General features: G+C 42.8%; 1 protein-coding gene across 1 annotated transcript in view; it reads right to left on the reverse strand.

Moving 5' to 3' along the window:
- LOC122919856 (protein mono-ADP-ribosyltransferase PARP14-like) overlaps nt 1–15,268 on the reverse strand; it is a 95,790-nt gene that overhangs the window by 44,076 nt on the left and 36,446 nt on the right. The window contains exons 6-8 of the mRNA XM_044269047.1: nt 7,102–7,326; nt 4,333–4,399; nt 1,967–2,110 (exon numbers count right to left, since the gene is read on the reverse strand). Of these exons, the coding sequence (XP_044124982.1) occupies nt 1,967–2,110; nt 4,333–4,399; nt 7,102–7,326 (436 nt within the window). The remainder of the gene's footprint in view (nt 1–1,966; nt 2,111–4,332; nt 4,400–7,101; nt 7,327–15,268) is intronic.

The following is a 15,268-nucleotide window of genomic DNA, read 5'->3' on the forward strand; positions in this document are numbered from 1 at the left end:
GTTTCAAATGGGGAGAGCCATTGTCAGACACCTCTGGCTTTAGCTCATCTGCTGAAAGAACATAAGGACTACGCTGCTGAAATTCAAAGCACCCGATCCTTTCCTTCCCCCAACATCATCTGTTGGCAGAGAGTCCAGAGGCCCAACAACACATAAGACTGTTGGATGGTCCCACTGTAAACGATGTATTGGGCTGACAATGGCCTCAAGTGTGAATGGGGGCATTTATACTATGTGTACTCTACAGGGCCATGAAGAAACTCCTATCTTCCATACAGAAAGCTAATTACACCTTCCATCTGACTATATTCATTTATAGTCGGTATTGTACCAGTTTTATCTAGAATCAACCCATTTCTTAGCTCTATTGTTTATATATATATATAATGGTGTGCAGCCATTTTGTTTTTTGTAATTATGTTTGCTTCATGGATATGCACCTGTGATTCTGAAGGTTTTAGTCTAAATTTTCTTGCAATATATTGGGGTGGTACCTCTTTTAAACTGGACACGCCCATCTACCTGGGACTTCTGAGCAGAGTACGTTTGTAGCTGGTTCCTACACTGCCCTGAATATTGTCGGCTTAGGCTAGGTCTACACGATGACATTTGTCGCGCGACATTTTGTTGCACTAATGTCGCGCGACAATTTTTATAATGGCAGTCTATGGTGTCGCACTGCAACATGCGACATGCTGCGACTGCGATGCGACAGTCGCAGCATGTCGCGTGTTGCAGTGCGACACCATAGACTGCCATTATAAAAATTGTCGCGCGACATTAGTGCAACAAAATGTTGCGCGACAAATGTTGCGCCCTATTTGTCGCGCAACAAATGTCGTCGTGTAGACCTAGCCTTAAGTAAGTCCAAAGTGAGGCAGTATATTTAGTGATAGGGACCAATCTGCGGAAGCCACCTTGACGCCTGGTAGATGGGCCCGACACGTATGTGCGCTAAGAGCTTCCATTATTCATTTATAGTCGGTATTGTACCACGTTTATCTAGAATGACCCCCATTTCTTAGCTCTATTGTTTGTATATAAAACGGTGTGCAGCCATTTCGTTTTTTATATCCATTAGGTGGTACAGGACAGCCAATTGAGACGTTTCAGCACATGGACACAACCCCTACCCTATAAATAAACCCGATCTGGCCACCATTTTACATTCAGTTTTTTGCCAGTGTAGGGAGAGGTTGCTGTGTGGAGCAGGGACAGAGGTATATTGAGAGTAGTACCTCTTTTAGACTGAACACGCCCATCTACCTGGGGCTTCTGAGCAGAGTACGTTTGTAGCTGGTTACTACACTGCCCTGAATATTGTAGGCTTAAGTAAGTCCAAAGTGAGGCAGTATATTTAGTGATAGGGACCCATCTGCGGAAGCCACCTTGACGCCTGGTAGATGGGCCCGACACGTATGTGTGCTAAGAGCTTCCATTATTAATTTATACTCATTTATAGTCGCTATTGTACCACTTTTATCTAGAATGACCCCCATTTCTTAGCTCTATTGTTTGTGTATATATAACAGTGTGCAGCCATTTTGTTTTTTGTAATTATGTTTGCTTCATGGATATGCACCTGTGAGTCTGAAGGTTTTAGTCTAAATTTTCTTGCAATCTTCCATCTGACTGTAATATTTAAGGACTTGCTTTATCTTTAATAGTTCTATGCTTAATTTTGTATTATGTTCATTTATTTTTTCATATAATGACATTGCGACAGCATTAGAAACACAAGTTTTGCTGAGTTTTGCCCAAACTAAAAAATAATTTAAACTTAAAATAGTTCCCCCAAAACCAAATAGTAGTGCTATTTGAGAAACCGCTGCACAAAGTTTCCCTAAGGCACAAACAAAGCCTTAGTAGAAAAGCTATTTTTTTTTAGAGTACATCAGATATGTCAATTCTTTGGATTTAATAAATAATATCAATCGCTTCTAGCAAAACTTAGACCAGTACTTACTATCTTTGCTCCAATAACTAAAGTTGGTGGAGTTTACAATGACATCCGTAGATTCCTTTGTTATATCAGTGTAAGTCACAACTACAGATAAATTTCCAATTTTCGCTTCAGTCTGTTCACCCTTAGATAATTTTGGGAAAGTATCTGTGGAAAGAAGACTAGATTTGAGTCCTTGGTACTATACTGTATGCTTTTACCCCATCCCATGGCAGCCATTTTCCATTTTTTTTCTCTCTGCCTTCCAAAAGCTATACATTTTATTATTTTTCTTTTCGCACAGCCATATGAGGGCTTGTCGTCTTGTGGGAAAATTACACTTTTCTAATGGCACCATTTAATATTCCATGTGATGCATTGGGAAGCTGTAAAAAATGTTTTAATGGCGTAACATTGGAAAACTGCAATTGTGCCATTCTTACATTTTTGTGTTTTCTAGGTTTTTTATTAGCTTTTTTTTACAGTGCTCACTGTGCAGTAAAATGACAATCAGGCTACATGCACACGAACGTTAGGGCTCCGTGCCCGTGATGCGGACCTCAAATTGCACAGACCGCGGGGCAGCCGCAGACCCATTCACTTGAATCGCGCACCCATTCACTTGAATGTGGTCCGCGATCCGCATCCGATGGTCCGCACTGCAAAAGAGTAGTGCATGCGGAATGCACACGACTGGTGCCTGTGTATTGCTGACCCGCTATATGAGGGCCCTAATACGGCCACAGGGGGCACACAGTCGTTTTTTTTTTTATTTCCATAATGACATTCACCATACAGAATAAATACTTCTATATTTTAACTGTTTAAGGCATTTTTGAAGGTAGTGATTAGTCTTGAGCAAACTTCTATTTTCAAGTTCGCCGTACAAGGTTCGGGTTATCTAAGAATTCCGTTATGGATACTGCTACCACGGACCATAAGTTATGGTCCACCCAAACCTTGTACGCCAAACTTGAAAACACAAGTTCGCTCATCCCTAGTGGTGATACATATATGCCAAATGTCAGTAAGGCGTCAATTAAATTAGATATGTAATTTATTATCCACTTTGTGTATTAAGACCTCTGCATTGATTGAGAATTTTAATGCTGTGTCCACATGATAAAATCTGCCACGGATTCAGCAGCAGAACATGGGCGTTATCTGCTGTATAAGGTCCCTTTCACACGGGCGAGTTTTCCGTGCGGGTGCGATGCGTGCGGTGAACGTATTGCACCCGCACTGAATCCTGACCCATTCATTTCTATGGGGCTGTGAACATGAGCGGTGATTTTCACGCATCACTTGTGCGTTGAGTGAAAATCGCAGCATGCTCTATATTGTCAGATTTTCACGCGACGCAGGCCCCATAGAAGTGAATGGGAAGCGTGAAAATCGCATAGCATCCGCAAGCAAGTACGGATGCGGTGCGATTTTCACGCACGGTTGCTAGGAGACGATCGGGATGGAGACCCAATCATTATTATTTTCCCTTATAACATTGTTAAAAGGGAAAATAATAGCATTCTGAATACAGAATGCATAGTAAAACAGCGCTAGAGGGGTTAAAAAAATAAATAAATAAAATTTAACTCACCTTAGTCCACTTGATCGCGAAGCCGGCATCTCCTTGTGTCTCCTCTGCTGATGAACAGGACCTGGGGTGAGCTGCTGCATTAAATAGAGGTTAAGGACCTTTGATGACGTCACTCCGGTCATCACATGGTCTTTTACCATGGTGAATCACCATGGTAAAAGATCATGTGACGTACCATGTGATGTAACAATGTTATAAGGGAAAATAATTCAATCTACAGAACATCAATCCTAAGCCCGAACTTCTGTGAAGAAGTTCGGGTTTGGGTACCAAACATGCGCGATTTTTCTCACGCGAGTGCAACGCATGACAATGTTTTGCACACGCGCGGAAAAATCACGCATTTTTCTGCAACGCACCCGCCTCTTATCCGGGCAAAAAAACTGACGCCCGTGTGAAAGAGGCCTAAGGGCTCTTTCACACCAGTGTCATTTACTTCCACTGTTCTGCGCTGTTGTAGGAGCAGAAGAACAAAAATAACACATAATGCCAGGTTCACATAACCGTTTATTTTTCCATTTTTCTGATCCATCAGAAGAACAGAATAAGCAGATCCTTTATTTTAATCATCCGTTATGCTCATTTAGCCATTTCCATCTGAGATCTGTTGTTTTAGCGTGAAGGATTATTTAGATTGGTGCAATATTCTTATGCAGCTACATACTCTCCTAAATTGGTCTTGGGTCATGCCATATAGAGTCTGATTTTATACAGTTACCTAAGCTATAGGTTTGCCAAATAGACAAAATTCTTAAATGTCGTCATTGTAATTATAAGCAGAATAAACTCTTACCCCCATCGTTATTACACAGCTGAATTTGGTCACCTAACTTCATTTCCAGCAGCTTTTCTCTACAGACCTGACAGAGAAATTTTACAACACAGATATAAATACGTGTTTATAATGATTTACCACAATTATTGTCAAATAAAAATGAGCATAAAATGGCAACAACTTATAAGCAATTACAAAAGTTGCAATATATTAGACTCCTTACTAACGGGAATCAAATGAATAATTGTAAATGTAAGTGCAGTAAGTTAAAAGGCTTGCCTAAGATATATAAAAAAAAATATTAATATAATTTCCTATTTTATCCCCGTTGGTTCAAGTACTACAGCTTTAGTCCTCCTCACTGTGCTTTGGCTGCAACAATGACATGCCCATATAGTTCATGTGACCAGGGTATACTGGCACATCATCACTGCTGCCAAGAAGATGACATCATGGCTTCAGCAATGGGGAGGATCAGGTGGAGATGGGATGAAATGGGTAAATATGTGTTCTTTGATTATTTTATACCAATTCTGCCCAGGGGGATTATGGCCCTGTTTGTAGTCATATGCAGTGATAGATACCATTTAGTTACAACTACAGTATCTCCAGGTTCTGATGTCATTGTCTGAATGTCCATTGGATCATGTTCATATGGCAAAATATACATAGGAAAAAAATCAGTATTTGCTAGGCAAGCCTCACCAAATATCTAAGGGTACATTCACATGAGTGTATGTATTTTGCGGTCCAGATCCATGTGATGTCCATTTTCTTTGTGGACCCTTTGACTTCAATGAGTCCGTGGTCTGCATATGCGGCCAAGAATAGGACATGTTCTACCTTTTGTGGAACGGATATACGGACAAAGAAAGCATCATGGACCCATTGAAGTCAATGGGTCAGCAAAAAAGGATGCAACACTTATTTGACAAGGACATAATTCGCAATTCTAAAGTCAGATTTTGACTTATAGGGAGCCACACCCACAAGGTGGCGATGGCAAGATGGTCCTCTTTAATTGGTAGATACGTCTTTGCATATTTAAGACAGCCAGCACCCTGCCTAAGCCATTGACATTATTACGATGGCAGTACCATGTATATTAACTGTCATGTGACTGAACTCTGCAGAATACACCAGTATGCAGCTAAATATGATTATTATATCAAAATACCTCATATCTCCCCACACTTGTGTGCGATCTATTATACGCTATGTGATATATGTGCCTTATGCCACTGTGAGATACCAGGATATAGTAAAATGTAATTGTACTGCTGAGTGTGAAACGGCCTGTATGTATTGAGGGCATGTGCATATTTATATACTGTTTTGGTGATATCCCAGGTAGCCTGAAATAGAGGAGAGAAACACTGGGAGTCATGCTCCATGCAGGATGATGATGGGTGCTGCACTTATAGTGCTGGTAAATCACACTGTGAAAAGCACTTTGTTTATTGTAAAACTGAATTGTGAACTGATGGCAGGAAGGGGTTAGCTGCCAGAGACATGCAAGAGCTGGGTGAGTGGAGTAGTCAGGCCCACTAGAAACCCATTCATGCCATGAGCCTTTTATGTAAGTGCCAGAACAGAAACGCTTGTTGACCCTCATGAGTATGCAACCACTAATCTAGTCATCTAGTTTGTAACATCAAGCTTGTTGCCTCAGATGAGTTCATTAAATGCTGTTCCTGTTAGATCTGTGTCCACCTGCTGTTTCCTTTTTCCTTGAGTGGAGAACCTTGTATACCACTTATGGGCTGAAAAGATCCTTTCATAAGGTCTGACACTCTTCCCACATTACACAGTGCTATTAAAATAAATGGAAATTAACTTCTACATCACACACAACCTATGGAATTGTTTTTGGAAGAAGGAGGCATGTTTTTCAAATCTTGGACGACCTTAAAGGGAACCTGTCATGTGGATATTTGATTATAATCTAACTAATTATATACAATCATTAACTACTAAAAAGTGCCTTAGATGTATTCACTTACTGGTGTGACAGATGGTTACCTCATAATTTACACACAAAGATGCCGCCTGCTGATGAGCTGATTGGAGTCCGGCGTGATGTCATTGAGTCCAGCGTATATTTAATTCAGAGCTATAGCCACTTCCCTGCCCACCTGCTGCTGATTCCTATGGAAACAAACTGTCATTCAGCAGCAGGTGGGCGGGGAGAGTCAGGAGCTCATGAATATTCATGACTCATCATTATCAGCTGGAGATTTTCAATACAAGATGTTGGTAGATTGACTGGGTCAATTAAAGAAAGTGACCCAGCATTTTGCTAAAAGAATCAGTCACTTATTTATGTTGCCCTTAGTTAGGACACCATAAAACTGGTGAAGGGTTCCCTTTAAATGCTGAAGACTGTACCATTGTACAATACCAAGTGAAGGGTGAGATTAACATGCAAATCATTATCAACTTCCAGTGTGCTAGGTACAATAATGGGATTAGGCCTCTGTGCACCCCATCACAGATATGGACCTAGTCACTTGAATGGGTCCAGAATCCGGAAGGTGTGGTCCAGAAAGGAAGCATTATGGAGTGCTTTCATGGATTTTTGGTCTGTGCCACGGCAGGCACATGGTCGGTGCCCTTGCATTGCGGACCACAACACGTGCACAGGCCAACAACGGCCGTATGCAACAGGCCAACAACAGCCTTATATTGTATTTTACTTGAACTTGATGACCCCTTGCAATGGAGAAATGCAGGCTTTTGAGGGGACAAAAAAAAAAAAACTATAAATATTCCATTAAAGTCACTTACATAGTAAAGATTTTCATTTTCTGTGGGAATCACAAACTCAATTCTCTTCACACATGTGTTTGGTTCTTTTTCCACAAAGGATTTCACTACCTCTCCAATTATGCGTGCTGCTGCTTCAGGGGGAAAACATAGTTTTTTTCCAGGGCCTATAACAGACATAGCCACAGAATGCAAATTCTTAACCTGACAGAAATTGAGAGTAGCAGAAAGTCCTTTTATCAGAGCCTGCAAAAGATAAGATTATTAATTCAGTTTATAGTCAGCCTATAAAGTATAGTACAGTATGCGAATCACGCTTACTCAGCAGAAAGATGTAGTATTCTTTTATTATTTGAACAGGTCTTTGGAGTTGCATGGGATCATAAGAATGGAGGAATTGACCGCAAAAGCTCATGACCACTCTGCTGCACTACTCTTCATTTAGCATCTGTGGAATGTCCTGAGTGTGTGGCTCTAATCTACTGATGTTTGAAATAATGCTGTTGTGTGACTCTAGACAAAGGCTATGGATACCATTGGGGCACCTTTATTAAAAATGTTCTTCCCCTTTCTCTTTACAGGGTTGAGATTCTCTATAAGAAGGCTCTTCGCTCACACTGTCAGGATGCTCGGCTGATGTGAAGTATCTCATAAATAAATCACAGAAAAAATAAGCTCCAAACGGATATGCCACTGACTATACTGGCTAGTCATACAAGCAGATTTTAAAAGCTGACACTTTTGCCAATATATTCCTGTCAGGAACACATCAGAGCCGCTCCTGCACCACGTCACAGTCTCTCAGCATGGCAAGGGTCCTACCACTGAGCTAACTATGGTGTGAACACGGTCTGAAGGTGATGAAATCCAGCTCACAGCCCAGCTTCCACACAACCGCCTAGCAGGACAACTAGTGCAATGTGAACAAAGCAAGACTGTAAGCCACACCCATATCAGACCATGTGATGGAGGCTACCAGGTGCAAAAGAATGTTTAAATGCCAGATAAAGGCGCATTCAATACATATAAAACAAAATCACAGAAATATAGTGGCAAATATGGGGGAACTGCTAAAACCCCAAACACTGTCGCGTGTTTTTCATTGGGGGAGCAGTCCCACCGCATGTGGACCGCAGCAAACGACCATCCCCAGCAAAAAATGCGTACAATGGAGGATGCCGGCGCGGTCCACATGCACCACAAAGGCATCCTACACAAAACGGAGCATTGTGCGGATGAAAATATAATTATATAAATCACAGTGTTCCCCCATATTTGCCACTATATTTCTGTGATTTTGTTTTTAATGTATTGAATGTGCCTTTACCTGGCATCTAAACATTCTTTTGCACCTGGTAACCTCCATCACATGGTCTGATATGGGTGTGGCTCACAGTCTTGCTTTATTCACATTGCGTTATTTGTCCTGCTATGCGGTTCTGTCGAAGCTTGGCTGTGAGCTGGATTTCATCACCTTCAGACCGTGTTCACGCCATAGTTAGCACAGTGGTAGGACCCCTTGCCATGCTGAGAAACCGTGACGTGGTGCATGATGGGCTCCGATATCTTCCTGACAGGAATATATTGGCAAAAGTCTCAGCTTTTAATATCCGAAGTATCTCATAAATACTCATTATAGCTAAATTCTTATGTTAATAATAAGAATGTGGCTTACCTAAGTATTTATGAGCTGCAAGTAATTTAGAGATGTGTTATCAGATGATGGCACAAAGTGAAAGTAAGATGCTCATAGTTAGGCTAAAATGGCTGAAAATGTTTAATGAAGACCAACTAAAATGATTTTGGCTCAAAATGAGTAAAATTCAATCATAAAAATAAATTGGCCATAATGGTTTTCATATCCTTTAAGGGCCATGCTTGGAATAAGTCAGTAAAGGTAACGTATGCATATGGCTTTAGACCTTACTGCCCGTGGTTTGGGTTATATTGCTTCTGGTGCCTGCCACACTAGTGAGACAGACTGGCCATTCCATCTAGGACTGCACCCTACAGTTGGACATTGCAGAGATGCCTTTAGTCATTTGGAAAGATTGCCAATGTCTATGGAGAGAAAGAGACTCAGGCATGACCACCATTTAAAATGGCCACCTCCTGTACACAGCGTTTGGGAAAAGCCTACTCTGAAGTACTTTAGAACTATGCTTACTGTGTCTGTTCTTCCAGAGTCTTGCACCCAGCTTCTAACTTAACATCAAAGCCACTCCAGCCACCACCAGACAGGAAACCTAGAAAGTCCAGGATGTGCTGTGAGGGGAAGAAAGGTTGAACCATGCCACTTCACTGCACATATAGCCTGGGAAAGCGCTGGAGCAGGGAATAGCCAGTGTGAGGACTACAACCACCCTCATTGTCTCTGCCACCACTCCTATCCTCTCCAACCACTACCATGCCTCTCCTGCAGGCTGTTATGCGCTCTATACATTTTTTTAAAGGGGCCTTTCAGTACATTTATATTGGCCTGATTTCAGAACAGACAACATCGGCAACAATGCGATACTTATCCTGAGGATAGGCCATGAATATGAAAGTATGAGGGGAAAAAAGGAAATAAACCAATGTATGGAAGCTGAAAAAATGTAAATTATGTAGTCGGATTACAAAAATGCAATCTTTTTTGTATGCCTCTGTATTGACTATTTGACCTAATAGGGTATAATTAGAGATCATTGAATTTCTTGAAATTAGTTTCAGGTCAGATTTTAACAAATTGGTGAAAACATTTGATTGAGGTCAGAATCAATTCTCTTTTAATTATTATTATTTTTGTTTATAGTTTATACATCCCACCAACCCTTCAAACTCTTTAGCACAATAGTAAATAATGTAAGAGTAAAGCCTCATTCACACGTCAGTCATTTCCATCAGTGATTTGGAGCCAAAACCAGGTATGGCCCTAAACACAGAACAGGTGCAGATCTTTCCCTTATGCCTTGTCTGTGTAGCCCCAATCCTGGTTGTTGAAAAACTGCCTGATAGGAACGTTAAAATAAAATACCAAAACTTTATTATGTAATTTCTAAAATAGGAATTTAGAGACTAAGACGAGTATATCAGGCTAGAGTGTAGGCCCTCAATATAGAGGAAGAACATACATCATATAATGGATCAAGGTGCCTCCTATAGTAATAGGCACACACCTTAAGATAGTAGCACTCCTAATGTTGATATTGACATCAGTGCTACTAGAGGATATGGATCGAGGTGCTTCCTATAGTGTCAGGCATATACCTTATACATTGTCCACATCACCCTATCCACATACTGCCAAAACAGGGCTACATGCAGGGCAGTCAAGGAGTACGTCAGTCCAATGTATGCTGCAGCTCAATTCGGACTGAGTTAGTAGACTAGCTAAAGCACACTCCCTAGATAGTAATCTCCCTACCTATGTGCCCTCTATTAACACTGCCCCCACGTTTCTGTGCGGTAGTGAACCCGCACTTCATCAGGAGCAGAGCAGTTAACGAGGTAAGTGTTTGTTACATAAACTCGCCACACAGCGTTGCATGCAGCATGGCAGCATCGGCGCTATGATGGCCGCGTCGGCCGCCCGCTCGCAGGCTTTAAATGACCGTGACTCCTCCCCTCAGTAGGCGCCGGTCTCGGACAGCATCTAATCCTAGCGGAGGTGTGTCACACATCACACCCCACTGCATGGCGTCATCCCAGGTAGGATATTCCGCTGCTGAGTGATGTTGCCTCCTTAGAGCTGTTTCACACGAGCGAGTCCATTGCAGGAATCACGCTCTGTGTGTGAGTGTGATCCTCCGCTCTGGACTTGCAGGAACGCCCGGCATTATCATGATTTATAATGCTATGTGTCTCTGCATGGCCTTATTTCTACAGAATCATACTGACAGCTTTATGTCACTATGATTCTGTGGAAAAAAGGCCATGCAGAGACACATAGCAATATAAATCATGATAATGCCGTGCGCTCCTGCAAGTCCAGAACGGAGGATCACACTCGCACACGGAGCGTGATTCCCGCAATAGACTCGCTTGTGTGAAACAGCCCTTAGTGTTGGAAACTAGGTGTATGGGGGACCTAGATGCGGCTATTTAGCCAGCGATTATATACAACAACAAAACGCCCTAGGTAAAAACGAACTAAGGGCATTAAATCCAATTGGAATGCATAAATGTCAAGCAAGATGATATTGTATGGGGGGACCAATAATTATCAATCCACAAATGACAAAATTTATAAACAATAGGTTTAGATGATGATAAAGGCAGAATAGATATCTGAAATCATACCAATTACACACGCAAGCAAACCATAAAAGTCTACAAATGGTGCAGAGGGGCGCATTAAATGAAAGGGCACATTCTAGTAACGACCCAGAAAGATGTAATTATCCTGGGGTGTCTATAATATGGCCTATCAGATGAGTAATAATCAGTGTATATTCCGCAGACAATCATATAAAACACACAAAGGAAATAGCATCATTTAGACCCTGTGGTCTCACGGTCTGCATCCTAAAAATCCACTGAGCCTTTGTTCGAACATCTCTCTGACATTAGGAACGAGAGAGATACACCAATCGCACGCCATGTCAGTGAATGCCATGAAGGACAAACTGAGGTTGTCAAATTTCAGGGTATCAAACATGTCACATGACCCATACGGGGTGGTGATGTGGATACCATTCTGTTACGGAATGAGGCTCAGTGGATTTTTAGGATGCAGACTGTAAGACCACAGGGTCTAAATGGTGCTGTTACTATAGGAGGCACCTTGATCCATCAGTGCCACTATATTTGTAGACTGTTGAATAATACGCCTTCCTATACTCCACTAAATAATTGTGGGGCTGGGGAACATAATTTATATGACGTATGTTCTTCCCCAATATTGAGAGGCGACACTCTAGCCTGATACACTCGTCACTTGAGTGTTAGTTTCTGATTCCTATTTTAGAAATTACACAATTAAGTTGTTATTTTATTTTTAACGTTCCTATCAGGCAGTTTTTCAATTACATATCCAGGGACGTATACATACATATAATTGTTGAGCATTTACAGTTGTGTTCAAAATAATAGCAGTGTGGAGTTCAATGAGTGAGGTCATTCATTCTTTGAAAAACAGGTGGCAATTATCACCCTTATTTAAGGAAGGAAGGCAGCAAATGTTGTACATGCTGGTTACAGTGCATTTCTCTCTGAAATTCTGAGGATAATTGGGTCGTTCCAGACATTGTTCAGAAGAACAGCGTACCTTGATTAAAAAGTTGAATGGAGAGGGGAAAACATATAAAGAAGTGCAGAAAATGATAGGCTGCTCAGCTAAAATGATTGCAAACGCATTAAAATGGCAACCAAAACCTGAAAAACTACCATTCGAATGGATAGAAGAATAGACAAAATGGCTCGTCGAACACCCTGCAGAAGGCTTCTAGGAAGGCCTGAAGATCCTTTCCCAGAGAGGGTTGATCCAGGCCAGTGCCTCTACAGTAAGGTGTGACATAAGAAAAGCCTCTTTGGTTCGTTCCAAGGCAAATTGGTGAGGCAAGAGTTCTAAATTAAGGGTGCATTGATTTATAAACCCCCAGCATTGCTTAGGGTCACCACTAAAGCGTGGAGGAGCTGAAAGGCGAGGTCCAGATCCTGGTACGTAGAAAGATGGCGGAGCAGGAGCCGAGTTAACCGTGGCAGAGGGGCCTTAATGATGCTGGGTTAGCAGAGGTCAGGTCATTTAGACGCATATTTACATTACGTAAATAGGACAGGATTTGATCCTGGCGCTCACGCTGTTCGGCCAACTCCTAGTTTAACTCGGTGAGACTGGGAGGGTTCAAATCAGCGGGGTCCATGGCCTGAGCAAACTGTTATGCAAGCGGGTGTTGACCCACTGCGCCACTGACTGGCTATACTCTGGAGGGGCGTGACTAAGCAACTACCTGGTCTTCACTAGAGCCTCTGGTGGTGAGGATAGGCTTGGGACATTAGGGTAGTTGGCAGGTGCCACTCCAGAGCAGTCCCAGAGTCAGTGGCAGCTGACCAGGTGACAGAGATACCGGTGCAAGCACCGAGGGAAGTACGTGGTCAGGGCAGGCAGAGATCAAGCAAGGTCCGAAAACGAAGTCCAAGGTCAGAGGCAGGCGGCAAACAAGCAAAATCTGAAAAATCCAAAAGGAGGGCCTGGTACACAGCAAAGCAGAACTTCAAAAACACCTTCACACAAGGAACTAGACAAGCTAGTGACCATGAGTTGGTCGGGCATCTTCCTGCGGCAGGAAGCGCCTTTAAAGGGCAACTGTCATTTTTATTTTTATTTGCTAGTTTATTAGTGCTAGGCATGTATACCTGAGTTAGTCTGTCAATGATTGTCAAAAGATCTGTAATTACCTTATAATAACAGCTTTCATTAATGTCCTCTGTCCCTTTCCACTGCTCCCATAAAGGGGTTGTCCGGGATTCGGGACATTGTTCTAAGTGTACAACAGTGACATAAATATTACACACATGCCTGTCCTACCTTTGCCACTCATGTCTGATGCCCCATTTTCATATTGCTAATTCTCAGCCAGAAGTGCCTATTTTCTCATAGCCAGTGACGTACCGGGTCCCTTGCTGCAGAGCGAAGCCTCTTCTTCCGCTTCGCAGGGAGCCCGTTGACGTCACCAACAACCTCAGTAATTATTCAAATCACAGGGAGGGGCGGTAACTAGACTGGAAGACATCGCGCTAAGCCACGCCCCTCCAGCCCGGTGACGTCACCATCAGCCTCAGTAATTATGCAGATCGCAGAGAGGGGCGGTGACTAGGCTGGAAGACATCGCGCTAAGCCACTCCCCCCCGCTTTGGTGCAATCACTGGGCATGGCACTTGCTAATGAATGAAGGAGGCAGAATATTAATGAGGGGCAGAGTTATGGCGGGATGATAGGCAGCTGTAACCACGTGATGCCACACTGCGCTGGGACCCACAGGGCATTGTGGCAGAAAGTTAGGCAAAGATAAAATAGATGTAAACAATGCGTGGGGGACCGTCGGAGCCCTGTAGAAGTGGGGAAAATGCCTAAAAACATATGAGGGGAACGTTAATCAGCTGTTAATAGTGAGTACACTTAAAAAAAAAAAAGAATTTGATCCCGGACAACCCCTTTAAAAGACCGTTGCTATGGATTGTCTGTCTCCCGTTTAGTACAAACAGAAGATAGAGGGACGGTCCTTCACACTGCATGCCTGCATTAGGCTTCAGAGTGAGGAGGTGTGTCTCTCAGTAATTCAATTTGTTTGGCTGGCAGGGAGCTGCTGGCTACAGCAAGTGTGTATGGGAAGTGAGGGAAAGCAGTTTTGGCCTCAGAGAACTGGCAGGGGAGCCATCTTGAGAAGGTTCTCATATTGTAAATGTTTAAACAGCCGTAACTATGGGAAAAACTCAAGGAAAACAGTGGTATGTGAAGACACTAAAGATTGCTTTCTGCATAATGCTGCTGAAGCAGTAACATATGCTAAAATAGTTTTTTTTTTTTTAAGAAAACATGACAGTTACCCTTTAAATACTTCCTGCAATCTAGCCATAGGCTGGTAAGACAGAGAGCGTGTATGTGCTGCCTCACAAGGGAGGAGAGACACACCCATGCAAGCCCTAACAAACAGTACAGTTCTTCAGCAGGAAGTAAACTCTGTCATGGAGCACAAATGCAACAGTTAAAGGGGTTCTGCAGTTTGTTTAAACTGATGATCTATCCTCTGGATAGATCTTCAGCATCTGATCGGCGGGGGTCCGACACCCGGGACCCCTGCCGATCAGCTGTTTGAGAAGGCAGTGGCGCTCCAGGAGTGCCGCGGACTTCTCACTGTTTACCGCAGGCCCAGTGACGTCACAACTAGTATCAACTAGCCTGGGCGGGGCTAAACTCCATTCAAGTGAACAGAGCTTAGCCGCGCCCAGGCCGCTGCTTTCTCAAACAGTTGATCGGCAGGGGTCCCGGGTGTCGGACCTCTGCCGATCAGATGCTGATGATCTATCCAGAGGATAGATCATCGGTTTAAACAAACTGCAGAACCCCTTTAAACTACCAGCTGCCCGCGCTTGTCAGAACGGCACATGGCAGCAGAAGGTAAAGAGGGAGCCCAGCGTACATGCCCGCGGGTAGGGGCAGCAGCGCCGGCATAGACCGCTGGGCTAACAATGTGTAGATATATAAAAA

This window comes from Bufo gargarizans, chromosome 1, assembly GCF_014858855.1.
Source record: "Bufo gargarizans isolate SCDJY-AF-19 chromosome 1, ASM1485885v1, whole genome shotgun sequence".
NCBI lineage: Eukaryota > Metazoa > Chordata > Amphibia > Anura > Bufonidae > Bufo > Bufo gargarizans.